This window comes from Scylla paramamosain, chromosome 17 (genome assembly GCF_035594125.1).
Source record: "Scylla paramamosain isolate STU-SP2022 chromosome 17, ASM3559412v1, whole genome shotgun sequence".
Taxonomy (NCBI): Eukaryota; Metazoa; Arthropoda; class Malacostraca; order Decapoda; family Portunidae; genus Scylla; species Scylla paramamosain.
In genome coordinates, this window is record NC_087167.1 from 16,998,247 (window position 1) to 17,018,470 (window position 20,224).

At 40.0% G+C, this 20,224-nt stretch overlaps 1 protein-coding gene across 2 annotated transcripts; it reads right to left on the bottom strand.

The window, feature by feature from the left end:
* Nucleotides 1–4,483: 4,483 nt before the first annotated feature.
* On the bottom strand, nt 4,484–19,941 carry LOC135108520 (replication protein A 32 kDa subunit-like). Of its 2 annotated transcripts, none has more exons than XM_064019622.1 (8): nt 19,786–19,941; nt 13,880–13,971; nt 10,488–10,577; nt 9,268–9,390; nt 8,449–8,628; nt 7,265–7,444; nt 6,782–6,879; nt 4,484–5,067 (listed from the first exon to the last, which is right to left on the bottom strand). In XM_064019622.1, the coding sequence occupies exons 1-8, from the start codon at nt 19,799–19,801 to the stop codon at nt 4,986–4,988; spliced, it is 861 nt and encodes a 286-aa protein (XP_063875692.1). In that variant the 5' UTR covers nt 19,802–19,941; the 3' UTR covers nt 4,484–4,985. The 2 variants fall into 2 exon arrangements, with proteins under 2 accessions (XP_063875692.1, XP_063875693.1); XM_064019623.1 differs by having other exon boundaries at nt 13,880–13,968; nt 19,786–19,938.
* Nucleotides 19,942–20,224: the final 283 nt, after the last annotated feature.

The following is a 20,224-nucleotide window of genomic DNA, read 5'->3' on the forward strand; positions in this document are numbered from 1 at the left end:
AAGGAAATACAAGCTAAAGCTACAATTTTACACTTTCTCAAGAACAATTTGAAACAAAATTCTCTCAAAAAGTTCTGTTGCTTACTGGAAGATAAGAACTGCATTATAATATGAAAATATGAGGCAGGAATTGTACTTGGATTTTAATGTACCACAAAAAGTTATTATGAAAAGTGGCAGGTGATACATAAGTGCAACATTGTGAGGGGATCAGCATCTACCTCATTACAGATATATGACATCTGCTTATTATTGATTGCAAAAAAGTAAGGTCAAAACTAAATTATTCAGTCCCCTCATCTGATTCATTTACAAAACTCCAGTGCTGCAGAGAGGAAAAGTCAGTCAGCCCCAAACCATGACACTCCTGCAGCTGTTCCCCTGGAGCAGCCAGCAGGAGACTCAGCCTTCACCTTTATTTATCCAGAACATCTCTCATGGCACACCACAAGTTAAAGAAAATAAATTAATAAACAAAATAAATAAATAAAATAAACAAGTAATTGAGTAAGTAAAATATATCAATTAAAAAGTAAAATAAATAAATTAATATAATGAAAATAGCTGTAAATTGATTGAACTGCGACACCAGATTGAGTTACAAGAGGATACTATCTCTCCCACCAATAAATTGCAGTGAGCCAGAGTTAAACTCACAATCTTTCAGCCATGAGTTGATTACTGCACTACAAAGCCACCAAGCTTAAGTTAAATGTCTGATATATTTAATGAAGGAAAGGAAATACATCTGCAGAAACCTAAAGTGATAGATGTCACTACAAGAAGCAGTGACAGCAATAAAGGTAGATGGAGATTGATTTAGTTACTACCCTCCACCTTTACAGTGTTGGAGGCAAGGTGTAGCTCACACAGAGACACCAAGACAGGCACAGCAAAGCAAGGCTGCCACACAACAGCCACATATCCAACTTGACATTCCTGTAACACAGCACTGACTTTCCTCTTCACGAGCCACCACCCTACCTGATCACTCCTAAATGAATAACTATTAACAAAGTTTATGTGCCATGATGCACAGTCATGTTTATCCACTCGGACTGAAATACAAGTTTCTCAATAGCTAATACACTAAGTAGACTAAGTTTGCTAGTCATTAAGTCACATTACGTGGCTGGACCTTAATTCTTATGCCAAAGACCAGAATCTGGGAACACTTGGTGCTATTAGTTCAATTTTACCAAATCCGGCCATAGCAGTGCCTTGGGAGCCTTCCAGGGAACCTTTTGTTATGCACAGCTTTAACAATACATCTTCAGTACCCAAGTAGACACACTCCTAAGTACACATCATGAATCTAAATTTAAGACATAACATTATGCCTTCTACAGATTTTGATTTTTGTGTAACCTTCATGAATCTACACAACTACTATAGGACACTCACCACACCCAGGACTCACATGCAAGGCTGCAGAGTTTGCAAAACGTTAACACCTCTTGCAAGCCTTTGAATGAATGTACCAGATCTTTAGACATTTGAACATATATACATAAGTTATTAGTTATAAATCAAATGAAGATACCAACATCAACATAACTTCCATGGGCTCTTGGTGATGTCAATGCAGAGTCCAGTGTTGCAAAGTCCCTTGAGAAGCTAAACAACCATTTGGAGGATAGATCACCCCAAGCTAGCAGAGACAGATGGCACAAGACATGGCCATACTTACTCTTTGTGGGTGGTCAGGTCCTCTTGTGCTGTGCCTTCATTGTAAATATAGATGGGAACACAAAAATGACCTTATTTTGTCATTTGTATTCCTAGTAAATTTGCCCAGTATATGCCTGTGACTCGGAAGCTGTCATGACCTCCTCCAGCATTCACAGACAGTTGGGCTATGTATGTACGTACTTTTGTGCAACTGTGATTCTAGACCATATCTGTAGTTCTTTTTATTATGAGGCGTTGTCTATTATTAGGTAAGCCTTAGTGGAGAAGGTGTGGTTTGTGCTCGTCCCGTCCCACAAGCTTTAGCTCCCTGGATGCCACAGGTGAATGCTGTGTGAGTGTTACTGATGCCAGACAGTGTCATTATTATTGATGCCAGACGGTGCCATTATTACGTTACCCTTCATTACTACTTCGAGTGAGAATGGAAGCTACTACTTCTTGTACATTTAAGCCACAGTCATCTACCTTTGTATCATATTTATTAATCAAAAGTAGAGGTGAGGATGATGACTATACCAAGGAGTCAGTTCCTAGCATGGCCTTACTTCATCTCTCCTGCTAGCAGGAAGGCAGCAAGCAGTGGAGGAAATAATAAATAACAATTGGCTATGTAGCACTAAGGCTGTTATAGTTATGTTTATATTAGGTGAACACTATGAAGCTTGGACAAAAGGGCATAATGTTATATATGGAGAAAGTGTAAGAGTTGCCAAGAAAGTGCAGCATAGGAAATGGTTGTTGATAATTTTTATCTGATCAATATGGTATTGGCCAGAACACAGCAGCAACAATAACTGCACCTGCACTCTGGCACTTCTGTGTTGTTCCTGCGAACATTAAAAGTTGAGAAGAGCTGGTGGTGGACCTCTTTATCCTTCAGCATCAACTGGCTTCAGGGTATTATGAGACTGTAAGCTAATGTTACAAGAGTACTACCTCTTCCCCAAGAAATTGCTGTAAAACAATACAGTGGAACCTCGGTTCTTAAACTTAATTAGTTTCTGAATGCTGTTTGAAATCCGAAATGTTCAGAAACCAAAACTATTTTTCCCATAGGAATCAATGTAAAATTAATTCATCTGTTCCTGGACAGCTGTCAACCCTGTCTTATGACAAATGCTCCCACTGCCATGATGGCCGCTCCACATCTTCAGCTCAGAAATTATTTATCCAGAAAGGACATATTGAATTAACTTAGTGACACGGAACTCATCAGAAGATACCGTTTAGAGCGTTCCTTTGTCACCGATCTAGTGAGGGAAGCCTTACAGAGTGACACACAGAGGAGCAACCCACTTGCCACCAAAATGAAGGTGATCATAACACTTAGACATTTTGCTGATAAGAAAAGCTACTAGAAAATGCAGTTGTGCAGCAGAGATAGCATTGAGTCATCAAGAGAGCCACAGGTGGCTCAGGATTAGTCAACAATCAACTACTGCAGATTCACTTATCAAGCCCTCAGTACATCATGGATTTTTCTGGCTAATACATGTAAACTTATATCACAGATTCCTCATTAGGTCATGGGTTTTTGCAGCTGATAGGTATTTATATATTTTTTAATTTTAATTCTGTGGTAAAATAAGCATTTTCTAGTATAAAAATTTATAAACAAGTAAATAAAAATACAGTACAGTACTGTACTGTATTACACATTATTTAAAGTAAGATAAAAGAAAATACGTAGCGTACCATAAATGAGTAAACAAAGAATCGCAGATACTGTCATCATCATCAATCAGGTTGTAGTATCTCCACAGATGAGTGTACTGAATTCAATTTTTTTTAATACATAAGGATGTGGCCAAAAGTTTGAATTTAAAAAGTGTTTAAGAGTGTAGAAAAGGTTTATAAGCGAGGAGGTGGTGCGCTGTGTCGTGATGATGTTACAACAAAAAATGGCCACCCAACCATACTTACAGCTGTGTTACACTTGCTCATTTATGGCAGATGACCACAATACTGTTTGCATACAAGCAATGACATGCACTAGTAAGTAAAGTAATAAGTCTTAAATATATAAAAGAATGAACATAAGGGAAATGGGATGAATAATTAATAACAGATCTTCACCAAGAACCTCATCACCAAGGACAGCAAATGTCAAGGCAAATTTACTGCTACAGAATTGGGTGGAATGTCGCCGTTTCCATGGCAATGTCACTGATTTGTTTACAGTATCTTGGGAGGTGCACAAAACTGTTCATTTGCACTACTGAACACAGCCCTGTTTCTGCTTCACAGATTTTCATCTATCAAGGGGGTTTTGGAACATAACACCCGCAATAGTCAAGGGATTACTGTACTCCTGAGCGCTGAAAACTCTTCAACAGGATCACATTTAACTTATTTCAAAGACTGAATTACTGGTTTACCAATGTCTCTCCTCCAAATACATAAAATATTTATAGAAATTACAAATTAGTAATAAATGGCAGCTTTTGGTTTGTTTTTTAGTATTTGAAATCAAGTAATTTTGTTTGGGAACTGAATTATGGTTCAACAACCAAAGCAATTACGAGTTCAAAATTTTGTTCAAAAAGCAAGGCACTCAGTAACCATGGTTCCACCGTATTAACCTGACAAACTTTCAGCCATGAGCCAAGCACTGTACCAGAACCACCTGGATCCTGCATCCTGCATACAGAGCACAAGAATTAACTTTTTTTTGGTGGCAATATTTAACTAGTTCTTCAGGTAACACAATGAACTGCTTCCTCTGTATCAAGGTCAAGGCTTCCTACACTCACTGGATGCTCCTTCTCTCAGGTTTAAATGAAAGGCAATGAACAGCATCATCTCAGAATTAAGCTCATGTTTAATAAGTTTATTCTCTTGATTTCTTGTGCAATCATTCAAGTCTTTTGTATAAATGTGCAAGTTTCTTACTATTGCTTTGCTGAATTTCTACACAGTCTGACTTCACATTAATGATATACATGTACAAAAGCAAATTTAAAACAACATAATTTCTAGTTTTCCTCTTAATAATGAATATATATATATATATATATATATATATATATATATATATATATATATATATATATATATATATATATATATATATATATATATATATGTATCATACAAAATTGGAACACGATAAAAAAGGCAGCAATTCTTAGTATACAAACATTATGTCAAGTATACAATTATTTCAGTATCATACTAAACAGCTTTGGATCTTTAACTGGGAATGCACAAGTAATTAGTTACTTAAGAAATACTACAGAAATTCAGAAGTATGTCCTTACACTTCCAGGACTGATGGCTGAGACACTGTGTAGCTAACCATCAGTGGCTCTGAAGTGGTCCTCATCCACAGTGGTGTAAACGTGTCCCTCACTACTCAAGAAGAAGAGCACATTACTGGAAAGACAAAAAGGAGAATTATTACCTTTCCTGTCAGGCCTTGTGATCATACCTTGCTATTAGTAAGGAAAGCAGAGTACTCTTTATTTCTTATCTTGCTAGCTGTTTAGATTTCTGTCCATTCTGATGGCTATTTCTCAGGACTCCTAAATCTTTAACCAGGCTGAAACTTAACCCCCTTTAAGACGATGACGCATCGTGAAGCACCAGTGGAATATACGCTGATGCCTAAGCAGGTGTTGTGGTTACATTTTATTTAGTTGTTGCTGAGCGATCCCATATCCTGTTTTAACTTGTCTTGACAGACTCTGTATATGTCCTTGAGGTTCTATTGCTCCTCCCACCCTCCTTGCTGCCACTAGTCACATAAATGAGCTACACCATGCCCCACTCTCTATCCAGAATGAGGAAGTCTCACTGGCAGAGCCTTACATCACAGTTTTCCCTCCTATGGTCTTTCCCTTATCTTCCATATCCCTCTATCCTTCTCTTGATCCAATACCCATCCACCTGGGAAGGGAGACTGTTCCCCCTTTCCTTGTTCATTCCTTGCCCTCTTACCCTCCTCTCCCTACATTCTCTCTCTCTCTCTCTCTCTCTCTCTCTCTCTCTCTCTCTCTCTCTCTCTCTCTCTCTCTCTCTCTCTCTCTCTCTCTCTCTCTCTCTCTGTGTGTGTATATATATATATATATATATATATATATATATATATATATATATATATATATATATATATATATATATATATATATATATATATATATATATATATATATATATATATATATATATATGAGAGAGAGAGAGAGAGAGAGAGAGAATTTGACTTACATGCATAAACACACAGCTGTGCACTAATCTCCTTTCCGATAACTTCACCTTTCCTTCTCTCCCCATTTATTCCTCCTTAACCCATTACCACTTCTTTAATTTACTACCCCCCAACCATCCCAAATAAGTGTGTGTGTGTGTGTGTGTGTGTGTGTGGTACTTATGCCCAGAAAGAACAACAACTCCTCCCTCATATTTCTATGACAACTGAAGGGTTGACTCAGAGAGAGAGAGAGAGAGAGAGAGAGAGAGAGAGAGAGAGAGAGAGAGAGAGAGAGAGAGAGAGAGAGAGAGAGAGAGAGAGAGAGAGAGAGTATATTATTATATTAGAAATCAGATAAGTTACTTCTTGCGGGCCTACGTCGTATATGAGCAACACATTTTTTAAGTATCTGGAGCAAATGGTTAAAGAAAGAAAGAAGGTTGGAGATGAGAAGAGGGAGGATTAAGTTAAAAGGAAGGAAGTTAGTAGTAAAAAGGACTCTGAAATTTTGAAGACATCAAAATTAAAAAGAATACGATTGGAGATACAGAGAGAGAAGGGTAGAAGCTAAAAAGGAGTTTGGAATTTAGAAGGTTAAAGTTCAGAATTTGCATGGATTACACTTTTGCACAACTTCCTCCAAATTTTCAAGACTACGAGTTCTTTTTTTTCTTTCCCTATACATCTTAACTAATTTGGACTCAAATCAATATTCCAAACTTCATTTTTAAAGTGAATTCTAGAGCTACGCACAAAGCTTTTTCACCCCTAATATTTTCATGCAATCCTTATGTATGTTTTCTTCTATGTAAATGAGACCTATGCAGCTTTCAGAATCAATGTTTATAATGTAGGTAAATGAAACTTATGTTGATACAAAAGAGACCAGACACTTACTCGACTTGCTGCGGCGTCACCTTGCCCTTGAGTTTCGCCTTGATGTGTTCCCTCGAGTAGCCAGTGTTTTCACTATCATCCACAATTGACCGGATCACCTGCAAGGAGTTGGTACAGTTAAAGAATATAAGAACATGATGTTGCATGAGTGTTAGGACTAGCAAGTAAGAATAAAGCACAAGATGCAGCTAAAACACTATTTCTATCTTTTTTTATGAAGTTATGCAGTTTTATTTTATTTTTTTGCACAAGTAACCACCTAAATGGATGTCAAAGCATAGAATGGAATACTTAATGCCTATTAACAAAGAAAAATTAACTTTAACATTCTCTCCTGAATAAATTTGTTAATTGAAGCAGCAAAAAACAGTAAACATCTCAGTAAGTTTAACAAACTAAGTAGTTACATGACCAGTGATGCAGAACACAGGGAATTAATTATGCTTCAAAGAAAGGGTGAGAGGAATAACACCCATACATCACCTCAAACACCATCTTCTGCTGTGCTGTGAGGCCCATCAAGGAGTACCCACCACTGCCACTGCCACCCATGTCCCCACCAGGCATCCCAGGGCCAGCCAGACCCCCAAAGCCTACCATGGAGTTTGACATGCCATCACTGCTCCCTGCCAAGGCACCCTTGCCGAGGCCACTGTCACTCGCCTGAGGAAAAGGAAAAGTGAACATGGGGAGTAAAAAATGAAAAAGTTAGCAGCATTTGATCACTGTATCCATCAGTCTGATGAACAAGGAAGGAACACTGAAAGAGGGAAATGATATAGGAGTCTCTCTCTCTCTCTCTCTCTCTCTCTCTCTCTCTCTCTCTCTCTCTCTCTCTCTCTCTCTCTCTCTACCAGCCCTGACTGAGGCACAAATGAATCACTCATACACAAGTAACAAACTGGAACATAGTGTTTCTTATAATGCATAAATGCACACAACAAGTAAATAAATGTAACATTAATTCAGGAATAATTCAGGAAGAAAGGATGAAATTAAAATGTTCAGAATAAACCAGAAGAGATGCCAGAGGTAAGGAGAGTACACCATGGAAAAACTAGACAAACGTAGGGTATGGAAACAGAACCACAGGCATAACTCTGGTCATGTATATTGTAACTAGGTAAATAACACACACACACACACACACACACACACACACACACACACACACACACACACACACACACACACACACACACACACACACCTCCCCAGAGACTAGCATCTTTGGTGGGCATTTTTTTCTGCTTTTTGTTATCTTTAGCCAGAACCCACTTTTTATTTATTTATTTATTTATTTTAATAAATAAACACACACACACACACACACACACACACACACACACACACACACACACACACACACACACACACACTGCATTATGTAGTGGTTAGCAAATTCAGCTCACAACCAAGAAGGCCTGGGTTCGAATCCCAGGAGCGGAGAGGCAAATGGGTGAGCCTCTTAATGTGTAGCCCCTGTTCACCTAGCAGCAAGTAGGTACGGGAACTGGGACCTTGCTGTCCCAGTGTGTGGTGTGTCGATGGTCTCAGTCCTACCTGAAGACCAGTCACTATGAGCTCTGAGCTCTTTCCATTGGGGAACAGCTGGCTAGGTAACCAGCAGGCAACCGTAGGTGAATCACACACACACACACACACACCTCTGTCTTTATGCGCTGGAGCTGCAGAGCTGTGTACACCACCTCCAGCATATGCGCAGTGATCCAGTTAAGGTCAGTGATGGGCTCCAGATGCAGGGCAAGGAGCTGCTTGTTGCCCTGGTGGGTCTTGAAGGTTCCATGCACCTGGCAGTAAGTGTTCTCCATCAAGGGTTCCTCCTCCTGTGTAGTGGATGACATCTATTATTTAAAGCATACACATATATACACAAAGATGGTACCACAGATAAGAGTATATGTTCTCTCTCGAGGTTTCCTCCTGTGTGGTGAATGACATCTATTATTTAAAACATTCATATACATACATAAAGACAGTCCCATAGCTTAAAAAGAATTGATTTATGAAGAAAGATAAACCTACCAACAGTGCAGCAAAGAAGAGACTTGATAACAATTTAAAACTGTTGAATATGAAGGAAGAAATAGACACTCAGAGACTATTCCTTAAACAAGGAAGAGCATCTAGAGACATTAGAGAACATGAAGGACATAATAAATAAATAAATAAATAAATAATAACTACCAAATAAAAGGGAGATACCTATATAAAATCAAGACAAAAGAAATAGAAGAAACCTAATATTTCAGAGCCTATAAGACAATGGATATAATATAGAGAAAGGGAAGCTATCTGAATAACAAAAAAAGTACAGCTTCCCATTACAGAAATACAGACAACTGAAACAGACTACAATAAATTATATGGGTAAGAAATGCACATCAGCTAAAAGAGAAAACTGGACAAATACAGATACTGAAGATAGCTGAAGCTGTGCGTCCCAAACAAATATAAACACTCACAGTCTCCGAGTCAAGCCACTTGATAGCGCATATGGTGCCTGTGGTGTCGTTCAGTGTGTAAGTCACTTTGGTGCTGGTAACATTCACCTCTTGGATCAGACCCATCACTGTTACCATGTTGACCTGTGAGAAAGGGATGGAGTAGAAAGTGAAAGGACAAAGAGAAATAAACAAGGTGATAACTGAGACAAGACAAGATGTAAATAATGACTGAAAAATATAATGATGCAGGGGGAAGAGAGAGAGAGAGAGAGAGAGAGAGAGAGAGAGAGAGAGAGAGAGAGAGAGAGAGAGAGAGAGAGAGAGAGAGAGAGAGAGAGAGAGAGAGAGAGAGAGAGAGAGAGAGAGAGAGAGAGAGAGAGAGAGAGGTAAAAGTAATGGATAATGGGAGTTTAACAGTTTATCAAAGAAAAGTAAATAAATGGGGATCACAAAGTAAGGGAAACAGAAGAAAAGGGGAGGTAAAGGGCACTGGATAAGAGGTGAAGGAGGATGAATGTGTGGGTTGAAGATGAGGTTAATAATAATAATAATACATATTTTACCAAGTAGACTATTGTGTCTGCTTTATAAATAGTTAACCCTTTTACTGCTATATGGTACATCTTTTCTTAATTACCAACCACTTTGAGGTATCTTTTCTTGTTTTACAGCCACTTCCAAACATTGTACTGGCTAAGAATTGCAAAATCTATTCTTTTCCTTTCTTTCTTGTAGATCCTGATAAAAGATTTCATGCACTGCTTTTAGTGCTGTGAATTGTTGCATATCACAGGGTTAAGTGGTAGTTGGTTAGTTACCTGGATATGTTACCAGTGGAGTTATACTGGGAAAGGTGGGGAGCAAGGGTGTGTGAGGTGACAATCAAACAAGCCGACGCCAGTAAGTGAGAGAGCAGGTGACCATTACAATCAATGTAATAATATAATAGTATTAAATTAATTTCCACTTACAGCAGTTTTTCTTCATAGATTGGACAGCTTGTTTTTAATATTATAAGAGAAGAATGTGATATTGTATATTCCAATCAATTTACCAATCAATCACAATAGATGAAATGTCTACAGGAAAAAATATGATCCTTGAATTCTAAAGAAACAAAGAATGAAAAACACACATGTGAAATTAGTACACCAATATGTTTAAAGAATAGACAAGGAAAACAAAGGGGCAAGGGAGACGCACACAAGAGGACCCAAAGGAGATGTACATGAACTCACCGGAGTGCCAAGATATTCCTGGTTGTTCTCGTCCAGACCCAACACAGTCTGGATGGTGAGAGGCAGCACACTCTCTATCCTGCGGTTTTGCTAATGTGGGGGACAAGAAGCACAGCAGGAAGAATCAATATAAGAAAACTCTGAGAAAGAATTCCAGTGTTGCGTATCCAATACTTTAAGTGCATAATTATCCTAAGACTAGTTGTGTGCAAGTAATAATAATAATAATAATAATAATAATAATAATAATAATAATAATAATAATAATAATAATAATAATAATCATAATAATAATAATAATAATAATAATAATAATAATAGATGGTTTATTGATATCAGTATAGCAGACTGCTAGACTGAAAATATGCAATAGGTAAGAAGTGGAGGTTTAACATTAAAACAAAATGTGTGTGTGTGTGTGTGTGTGTGTGTGTGTGTGTGTGTGTGTGTGTGTGTGTGTGTGTGTGTGTGTGTGTGTGTGTGTGTGTGTGAATTATCAGGCACTTTCACCCTCTTGCTCAAAGACAGTAATCACTCACTCATCATTGTTGACAACTGGGGCCAGGGCTGTAACCTGGCCTGATGAGTGACTGATAAAGACATTACCACCTTCATGTGTGTGTGTGTGTGTGTGTGTGTGTGTGTGTGTGTGTGTGTGTGTGTGTGTGTGTGTGTGTGTGTGTGTGTGTGTGTGTGTGTGTGTGTGTGTGTGTGTGTGTGTGTGTGTGTGTGTGTGTGTGTGTGTGTGTGTCCAGTTAAACTATAGTACAGTGGAACCTCGAACTTAATTCATTCCTGAATGCCGTTCAAAATCTGAAATGTTAAAAAACAAACTATTTTCCCCATAGGAATCAATGTAAAATGGATTAATCCGTTCCCAGACACCAGTCTAGTGGCTTTATGACAAATGCTCCCACAGCCAAAGTGGCTGCTTCACAACATTATTTATTCAGAAAGGATGTATTGAATGAACTTAGTGACACAGAACTTATCATAAGATACTATTTAGACCAATCTACGACACAGAACTTATCAGAAGATACTATTTAGACCAATCTAGTGAGGGAAGCCTTCCAAAGTGACACAGAGAAGCAACCCACTTACTGCCAAAATTAAGGTGATCATAACACTTAGACATCTTGCTACTGGGAAAAGCTGCTGGGAAAATGCAGTTGTGCAGTAATGATGGCATTGTGGGTCATCAAGAGAGCCACAGGTGGCTTGGGATTACTCCTGAGCACCGAGAACTGTTTGTTTACATCAAGGCTTTTTAACGGGATCACATTTACCTTATTTCAACGACTGAATTATTGTCTTCCACTCTGTCTCTCTCCTCCAAATGTATAAAAATGAAGTAGATATTTATACAAACTATAAACTAGTAATAAACAGCAGCTTTTGCTATGTCTTTTAAAATTTGAAATCAAGTAACTTTATTCAAGAACCAAATTATGGTACCACAACCAGAGCAATAATGAGCTCAAAATTTTGTTAAAAAGCCAAATTGTTAAAAAAGGGAGGCATTCAGTAATTGAGGTTCCCCTGTATTTTCTTTTCTTTTTTTTCATATCTTTAGGTATTCTTTTTTATCCAAATTCCTTCAAGAGGGAGTATCCATTCACATATACAAAGGAATCATTGGAACTCATCTACTAATTATCTCTTATGTAAGTAATATCTGTGAAACATTTATTTCTCATGTAGTTTTTTTTTTTTTTTATGTAGAAGGACACTGGCCAAGGGCAACAAAAATCTAATAAAAAAAAAAAGCCCACTGAAATGCCAGTCCCATAAAAGGATCAAAGCAGTGGTAAAAAAAATTGATGGATAAGTGTCTTGAAACCTCCCTCTTGAAGGAATTCAAGTCATAGGAAGGTGGAAATACAGAAGCAGGCAGGGAGTTCCAGAGTTTACCAGAGAAAGGGATGAATGATTGAGAATACTGGTTAACTCTTGCATTAGAGAGGTGGACAAAATAGGGGTGAAAGAAGAAAGTCTTGTGCAGCGAGGCCGCGGAAGGAGGGGAGGCATGCAGTTAGCAAGATCAGAAGAGCAGTTAGCATGAAAATAGCAGTAGAAGACAGCTAGATATGCAACATTGCGGTGGTGAGAGAGAGGTTGAAGACAGTCAGTTAGAGGAGAGGAGTTGATGAGACGAAAAGCTTTTGATTCCACCCTGTCTAGAAGAGCAGTATGATTGGAACCCCCCCAGACATGTAAAGCATACTCCATACATGGACAGATAAGGCCCTTGTACAGAGTTAGCAGCTGTGGGGGTGAGAAAAACTGGCAGAGACGTCTCAGAACACCTAACTTCATAGAAGCTGTTTTAGCTAGAGATGAGATGTGAAGTTTCCAGTTCAGATTATTAGTAAAGGACAGACCGAGGATGTTCAGTGTAGAAGAAGGGGACAGTTGAGTGTCATTGAAGAAGAGGGGATAGTTGTCTGGAAGATTGTGTCGAGTTGATAGATGGAGGAATTGAGTTTTTGAGGCATTGAACAATACCAAGTTTGCTCTACCCCAATCAGAAATTTTAGAAAGATCAGAAGTCAGGCGTTCTGTGGCTTCCCTGTGTGATATGTTTACCTCCTGAAGGGTTGGACTTCTATGAAAAGACGTGGAAAAGTGCAGGGTGGTATCATCAGCGTAGGAGTGGATAGGACAAGAAGTTTGGTTTAGAAGATCATTAATGAATAATAAGAAGAGAGTGGGTGACAGGACAGAACCCTGAGGAACACCATTGTTAATAGATTTAGGAGAAGAACAGTGACCGTCTACCACAGCAGCAATAGAACAGTCAGAAAGGAAACTTGAGATGAAGTTACAGAGAGAAGGATAGAAACCGTAGGAGGGTAGTTTGGAAATCAAAGCTTTGTTCCAGACTCTATCAAAAGCTTTTGATATGTCCAAGGCAACAGCAAAAGTTTCACCAAAATCTCTAAAAGAGGATGACCAAGACTCAGTAAGGAAAGCCAGAAGATCACCAGTAGAGCGGCCTTGACGGAACCCATACTGGCAATCAGATAGAAGGTTGTGAAGTGATAGATGTTTAAGTTGTCCTTGGTTAGTCTCCTCTCCATACAAAATAAATAAACACAGAAATAAATGAGGGGGAAAGATTATAGGAAAACAAGCACTAAAGTATGAATACTACATATGTATTCTTCTGCTTTAGTTTACCTTCACCTTTTCTACTAATGTATCTCTCTCTCTCTCTCTCTCTCTCTCTCTCTCTCTCTCTCTCTCTCTCTCTCTCTCTCTCTCTCTCTCTCTCTCTCTCTCTCTCTCTCTCTCTCTCTCTCTCTCTCTCTCTCTCATTTATTTTTGTTAGAGGGGAGGGGTATAAATGAATAAATGTTAGGGGAAGAGTATAAATTAATAATGCTCACCCTTTTAGCTTCAGGGCCCGGGGAGGCGAACTGTTGTGTGCCATAACCTGCTCCATTGTCTCCCCCAAAGCTGGTGTTGAAGCCTCCACCTGCTGGGAACAAAGTCATCATTCACTGCTTCCCTCATGATGTAACTGCAATGCATAGCAAATGAGTTTAAAGATTCCAATAACAGTTTGGAAGTGGATTTAGTGTAAAATTCTATGACTTAATATAAGGAGCAGGGAGTTAAAAAGGCCTACTCTATGTGAAGATCAGAGGACTCCTTAATTTTGTACGTTTACCATCTGCCATCTGGCACTAGTAATTTCTGTAAGTCTTGTTTTCCTGGGATACACTTATGACATCTGCAGTAGTGACCTTGACAGATTAGCAAAAGAGCATGTCAACTGCCTATATCTGTTCTGCCAAACCCTTCACTAACAATTTCAGTATTATTTTAGGAAAGGAACATAATGCCCTACACATTTAGGAGTATTGTTTTTGATTACCTTAATGGGTACTGAGAAACTTACTTTTTTTAAGATCTCATCGCAAATTAATAGTTTCCATGACAAAGGAATTTTTTGTTAAGGAAAGTGTGTAGGTTTGGTTAGGTCAGGTTACATTAGGTTAGGTCAGATAAGGTTTGCCTTCTTTTAAGCTATCACCTCCTCTCAAGTACCCTTAAATGACCATTTTTGTGTTCCCTGCCCATAAACCCTGCTTCCCAACAAGTCCCCAAGATTGTGAAAGGATGAGGGGAGACAAGGGTAAAATAAAGTATTTCTGACATGTTTTAAGCTCAAAATTGTTTATATAACATAAACAACAAAAAACAAATATCATACTTTTCTACTCAAAATGTAGTTTGATCCTATTGTAAGAATTTACCAGTTTCTAAGAGCCTGCACTGACTTACCCTAGTATTTCACAGGCAGTTTCCTCTACTTGTTTGTCTGGCAAAAGTAACAGGGCAGCCAGCAGGTGAGTAACTCCAACATGTAATCATAAGTGTTGTCCATTACATCATATTACACAACAGATTACTCAATCTTTAGGTATAATTGCAGTTTCCCCCAATAAACCGCACATAAGTACGAAGTGTCTCACGGTCTAGATCACACTGCTAGGAGCATTTCTAACCCCATATTACCTTGTCACAAATGAATAATAAGGTTGGGACGGAATTTCAAAGATTTACCTCAGTTTTTAGCTGGGATCCACAGTCATTGAAAGGATAGTGAGTGTGTTCATGTGTTTGTTATCAATGCTGGAGTGTGTTCGTGTGTTTGTTATCAATGGTGCGCAAACACTCTAAGCGCGGTTAGGTTAGGTTAGGATAGGTAAGGTTAGGTAAGGTTAGGTTACCTTAGCTTTCTGGTTGTGTTCGAATATAATAATGGTGGGGGTTCAAGGGGGCACAGCCCCCTGGTTATAATAGGTTTTTGGTTTGCTACATTTAGGAAATTTCCTTGACTTCTAGGGAAATTTCCCTACATTTTCAAAGTCTATATATCACTCGTATATGCCCCCCCCAAAAAAAAAAAAAATCCCCAGTTCCCCACATTACTCCCAGTGAGGTCTAAAGCACTGTTCAGGGGGTGCTGTGAACTTATCATTAAACCCAGCTGTGACCTCACTGAACGTTTCCCTTTGTGTCTCACAACACAAGGGGGCAGTCACAGCCTGCCCTCTAAAGACAACTCTCTTCCTCCACACAAAACTACAAGCACCTAATAACACACACACCCTTCACTCAAAAATTTTAAAATCATCATGGCGACTCCTACACAAGCCTCGGAGTCCCCATCTGGGGAGGGGACCATAAATGTCCCCAGGTCGGACTGCCTTTCTGTCGACGACCCTAAGTGTCTTGACACCCTCCTCAACTTTTTCTTCATTAACTTCTGCAACATTCACGGTCTAAGATCTAATTTTCAATCTGTAGAACACCACCTCTCCTCTTCTAAACCTCATCTTCTTTTCCTCGCTGAAACTCAGGTGTCTGATGCAACTGACAGTAGCCCCTTTTCTGTTCCCTCCTACTTTCTCTATTCTCATTTTCAATCCAAAGTTGGATGCTGTGTTTATGTGCGCAATGACTTAACCTGCTCTCGTGCCCACGCTCTTGAATCTTCCGAGTTTTCCACCATCTGGCTACTACTACAGAGTCACTCTCATACTAAATTTATCTGTGCTGTATACCTCTCACCTAACTTCTCTGATTATAAGAAATTCTTTGACTACTTAACTTCCAAAGTGGAGCACATTCAGACCCTCTTCCCTTTTGCAGAGATCTCCATTCTTGGAGACTTCAATGTTCACCACCAGCTTTGGCTTTCCTCTCCCTTCACTGACCATCCTGGTGAACTACCCTACAACTTTCCTATCCTCCATGACCTAGAGGAATTGGTGCAACACCCTACTCGTATTCCTGACCGTCTTGGAGATACGCCCAACATTCTTGACCTTTTCCTGACCTCTAATCCTTCTGCTTATGCTGTCACGCTTTCTTCTCCGTTGGGCTCCTCTGATCACAATCTCACATCTTTATCTTGTCCTATCACTCCAATCCCTCCTCAGGATCCCCCTAAGCAAAGGTGCCTCTGGCATTTTGCCTCTGCTAGTTGGGGGGACCTGAGGAGGTATTTTGGTGATTTTCCTTGGAATGACTACTGCTTCCGTGTCAGAGACCCGTCTTTGTGTTCTGAGCACATAACAGAGGTGATAGTGTCTAGCATGGAGGCGTACATTCCTCACTCTTTTTCTCGTCCTAAACCTTCTAAACCTTGGTATAACACAGCTTGTTCTCGTGCTATACATGATAGAAAGGTGGCCCACAAAAGGTACTTAAGCCTTCCATCACCAGAATCTCATGCACTTTATATTTCTGCCCGGAACCATGCCAAGTCTGTTCTCCAACTAGCCAAAAACTCCTTCATTAACAGAAAATGTCAAAACCTTTCAAGATCTAACTTCCCTCGTGACTTCTGGCATCTAGCCAAAAATATCTCCAATAACTTTGCTTCTTCTTGTTTCCCTCCTCTATTTCAACCAGATGGCACCACTGCTATCACATCTATTTCTAAAGCTGAACTCTTCGCTCAAACCTTTGCTAAAAACTCTACCTTGGACGATTCTGGGCTTGTTCCTCCCTCTCCTCCGTCCTCTGACTACTTCGTGCCACCTATTAAAATTCTTTGCAATGATGTTTTCCATGCCCTTGCTGGCCTAAACCCTCAGAAGGCTTATGGACCTGATGGGGTCCCTCCTATTGTTCTCCGAAATTGTGCCTCCGTGCTTGCACCTTGCCTAGTCAAACTCTTTCAGCTCTGTCTGTCAACATCTACCTATCCTTCTTGCTGGAAGTTTGCCTACATTCCACCTGTTCCTAAAAAGGGTGACCGTTCTAATCCCTCAAACTACCGTCCTATTGCTTTAATTTCCTGCCTATCTAAAGTTTTTGAATCTATCCTCAACAGGAAGATTCTTAAACATCTATCACTTCCCAACCTTCTATCTAATTGCAAGTATGGGTTCCATCAAGGCCGGTCTACTGGTGATCTTCTGGCTTTCCTTACCGAGTCTTGGTCATCCTCTTTTAGAGATTTTGGTGAAACTTTTGCTGTTGCCTTGGACATATCAAAAGCTTTTGATAGAGTCTGGCACAAAGCTTTGATTTCCAAACTACCCTCCTACGGTTTCTATCCTTCTCTCTGTAACTTCATCTCAAGTTTCCTTTCTGACTGTTCTATTGCTGCTGTGGTAGATGGTCACTGTTCTTCTCCTAAATCTATTAACAGTGGTGCTCCTCAGGGTTCTGTCCTGTCACCCACTCTCTTCTTATTATTCATTAATGATCTTCAAAACCAAACTTCTTGTCCTATCCACTCCTATACTGATGATACCACCCTGCACTTTTCCACTTCTTTTCATAGACGTCCAACCCTTCAGGAGGTAACCATTTCACACAGGGAAGCCACAGAACACTTGACTTCTGATCTTTCTAAAATTTCTGATAGGGGCAAAGCAAACTTGGTATTGTTCAATGCCTCAAAAACTCAATCTCCATCTATCAACTCGACACAACCTTCCAGACAACTATCCCCTCTTCTTCAATGACACTCAACTGTCCCCTTCTTCTACACTGAACATCCTCGGTCTGTCCTTTACTTATAATCTGAACAGGAAACTTCACATCTCATCTCTAGCTAAAACAGCTTCTATGAAGTTAGGCGTTATGAGACATCTCCGCCAGTTTTTCTCACCCTCACAGCTGCTAACTCTGTACAAGGGCCTTATCCGTCCTTGTATGGAGTATGCTTCACATGTCGGGGGGGGGGGGGGGGGGGGGTGTTCAACTCATACTGCTCTTCTAGACAGGGTGGAATCAAAAGCTTTTCGTCTCATCAACTCGTCTCCTCTAACTGACTGTATTCAGCCTCTCTCTCACCGCCACAATGTTGCATATCTAGCTGTCTTCTACCGCTATTTTCATGCTAGCTGCTCTTCTGATCTTGCTAACTGCATGCCTCCCCTTCTCCCGTGGCCTCGCTGCACAAAACTTTCTTCCTTCTCTCACCCCTATTCTGTCCACCTCTCTAATGCAAGAGTTTACCAGTATTCTCAATCATTCATCCCTTTCTCTAGTAAACTCTGGGGCTCCCTGCCTGCTTCTCTATTTCCACCTTCCTATGACTTGAATTCCTTCAAGAAGGAGGTTTCAAGACACTTATTCATCAATTTTTGACCACTGCTTTGACCCTTTTGTGGGACTGGCATTTCAGTGGGTATATTTTTTTTTTATTGTTTTTTTGGTTTTATATTTTAAGCCATTACACACTACGTGGTAATAACCTACCTCATTTTGTTCTTCTCACTATTCACATCATTTCTAATGATTACACTACTTGTCGGAAATTAATAATAACGCCACAATAGGCCTGGGAATGCACAGCGCTCTCAACTTTTTCTAAGTCCACAGGTAAACATAAATGGTATATTGTTGCCTGAACTTCAGTTGTTTAATGCTTTGAATTGTGGGTAGCTGCTGGATAGGATCACTGTGTCTATAATTCCTCGGGCCAATCACGTGCTACCACCACTTAACACCACGAGTTGCACCAATAGGAAGTCTCTATAAGTACCCATAAGCTGCTCGGGCAGGTTAGGTTAGGTTCCCCACAGGCCCCCAAGCTTGCTTGAGGGATTGGGGGGCCGTGGGTAGAGATTGGGGACATTGGCTTAAACTATAAATTTACCGTTTTTTTTTTTGTTGCCCTTGGCCAGTGTCCTTCCTACATAAAAAAAAAAAAAAAGGCCCCCAAGCTTGCTGGAGGGGTTGGGGGGTGTGGGTAGAGATTGGGGATATTGGGTGAAACTGCAAATTTACCAATCTTTATTCCATAAGTCCCTGCTATCCAAGATCAATCACATGGTCGATGGGCAACTGGGTACAAAGGTACACGTGACGGTGTCACCGCCTCTCACCTGAATCTGACAACCCAGATCCACTCCTTCAGCCACACCACCACATCCACACTCAGTCATTCTACTGGTAGGAAATGAGGAAAGGCTGCCATATGGTCTCAGTGAAGGCCTAACTCGAACCTGGCACTGTAGGAGGCGACTTTTCAAGGCCATTCCCTGCTCGCGCCCTCGCCTCTGGTGGACCCGAGAGAGGTTTGGCAAAAGAAATAATTCATCCTTTCTCTTTCTTTTGCTGTGAGTCAATTACTAGTATTGGTATGGTCATCTGGTACTCTGGGGATGTGACCCTTTGTGGCATTACCAACAAGACTACCTCAACCTTGCCGGGGCACACGCAGTAGGGCTGCAGCCTCCACCACCTCTCTTCACCCCCGCGCTGGTTGTATACCACACCCTAATAGCGCTAAAGAATAGAGTTCTTCTAATTCACTCACCTGAATCGCTCCACATACTGCAAGTATTAATGTGGTGACACGAGTAATGACAGGAGCAGCAGCGCCAAGCCCGTCTGGAGGTTTGTTTACTTCTCGATTTGGCGCGAAACTCTCAACCCTCGCATCTCGCGCCCTCTGGCGGGGGAGAAGGGATCAGCATTGTCATCATCAGCAGCCTGTGTGAGATTACTACTACTACTACTACTACTACTGATGCTACTACTGCTGCTACCAGTAGCCTACTACTACTGTCATTATTACTATTATTGCTATTGTTGTTGCACCTTTATTACTACTACTATTACTATCACTACCACTATTGCTGCTGTTGTTGCTGTGACACTGGCATCATATAAATGTAACCAAGCAAGGCAAAACAATATGTAGTATCAGCAACAAATGTGTGAATCCACAAATATATGGAAAGCAACACACACCC

Excerpts from the sequence above, each read along its gene's own strand:
- LOC135108520 (XM_064019622.1), bottom strand. Across the intron at positions 9,391-10,487 it reads AGGAATATCTTGGCACTCCG|GTCAACATGGTAACAGTGAT; the intron begins GTGAGTTCATGT and ends CCTTTCTCACAG. Across the intron at positions 8,629-9,267 it reads AGTGGCTTGACTCGGAGACT|GAGGAGGAACCCTTGATGGA; the intron begins GTGAGTGTTTAT and ends TCCACTACACAG.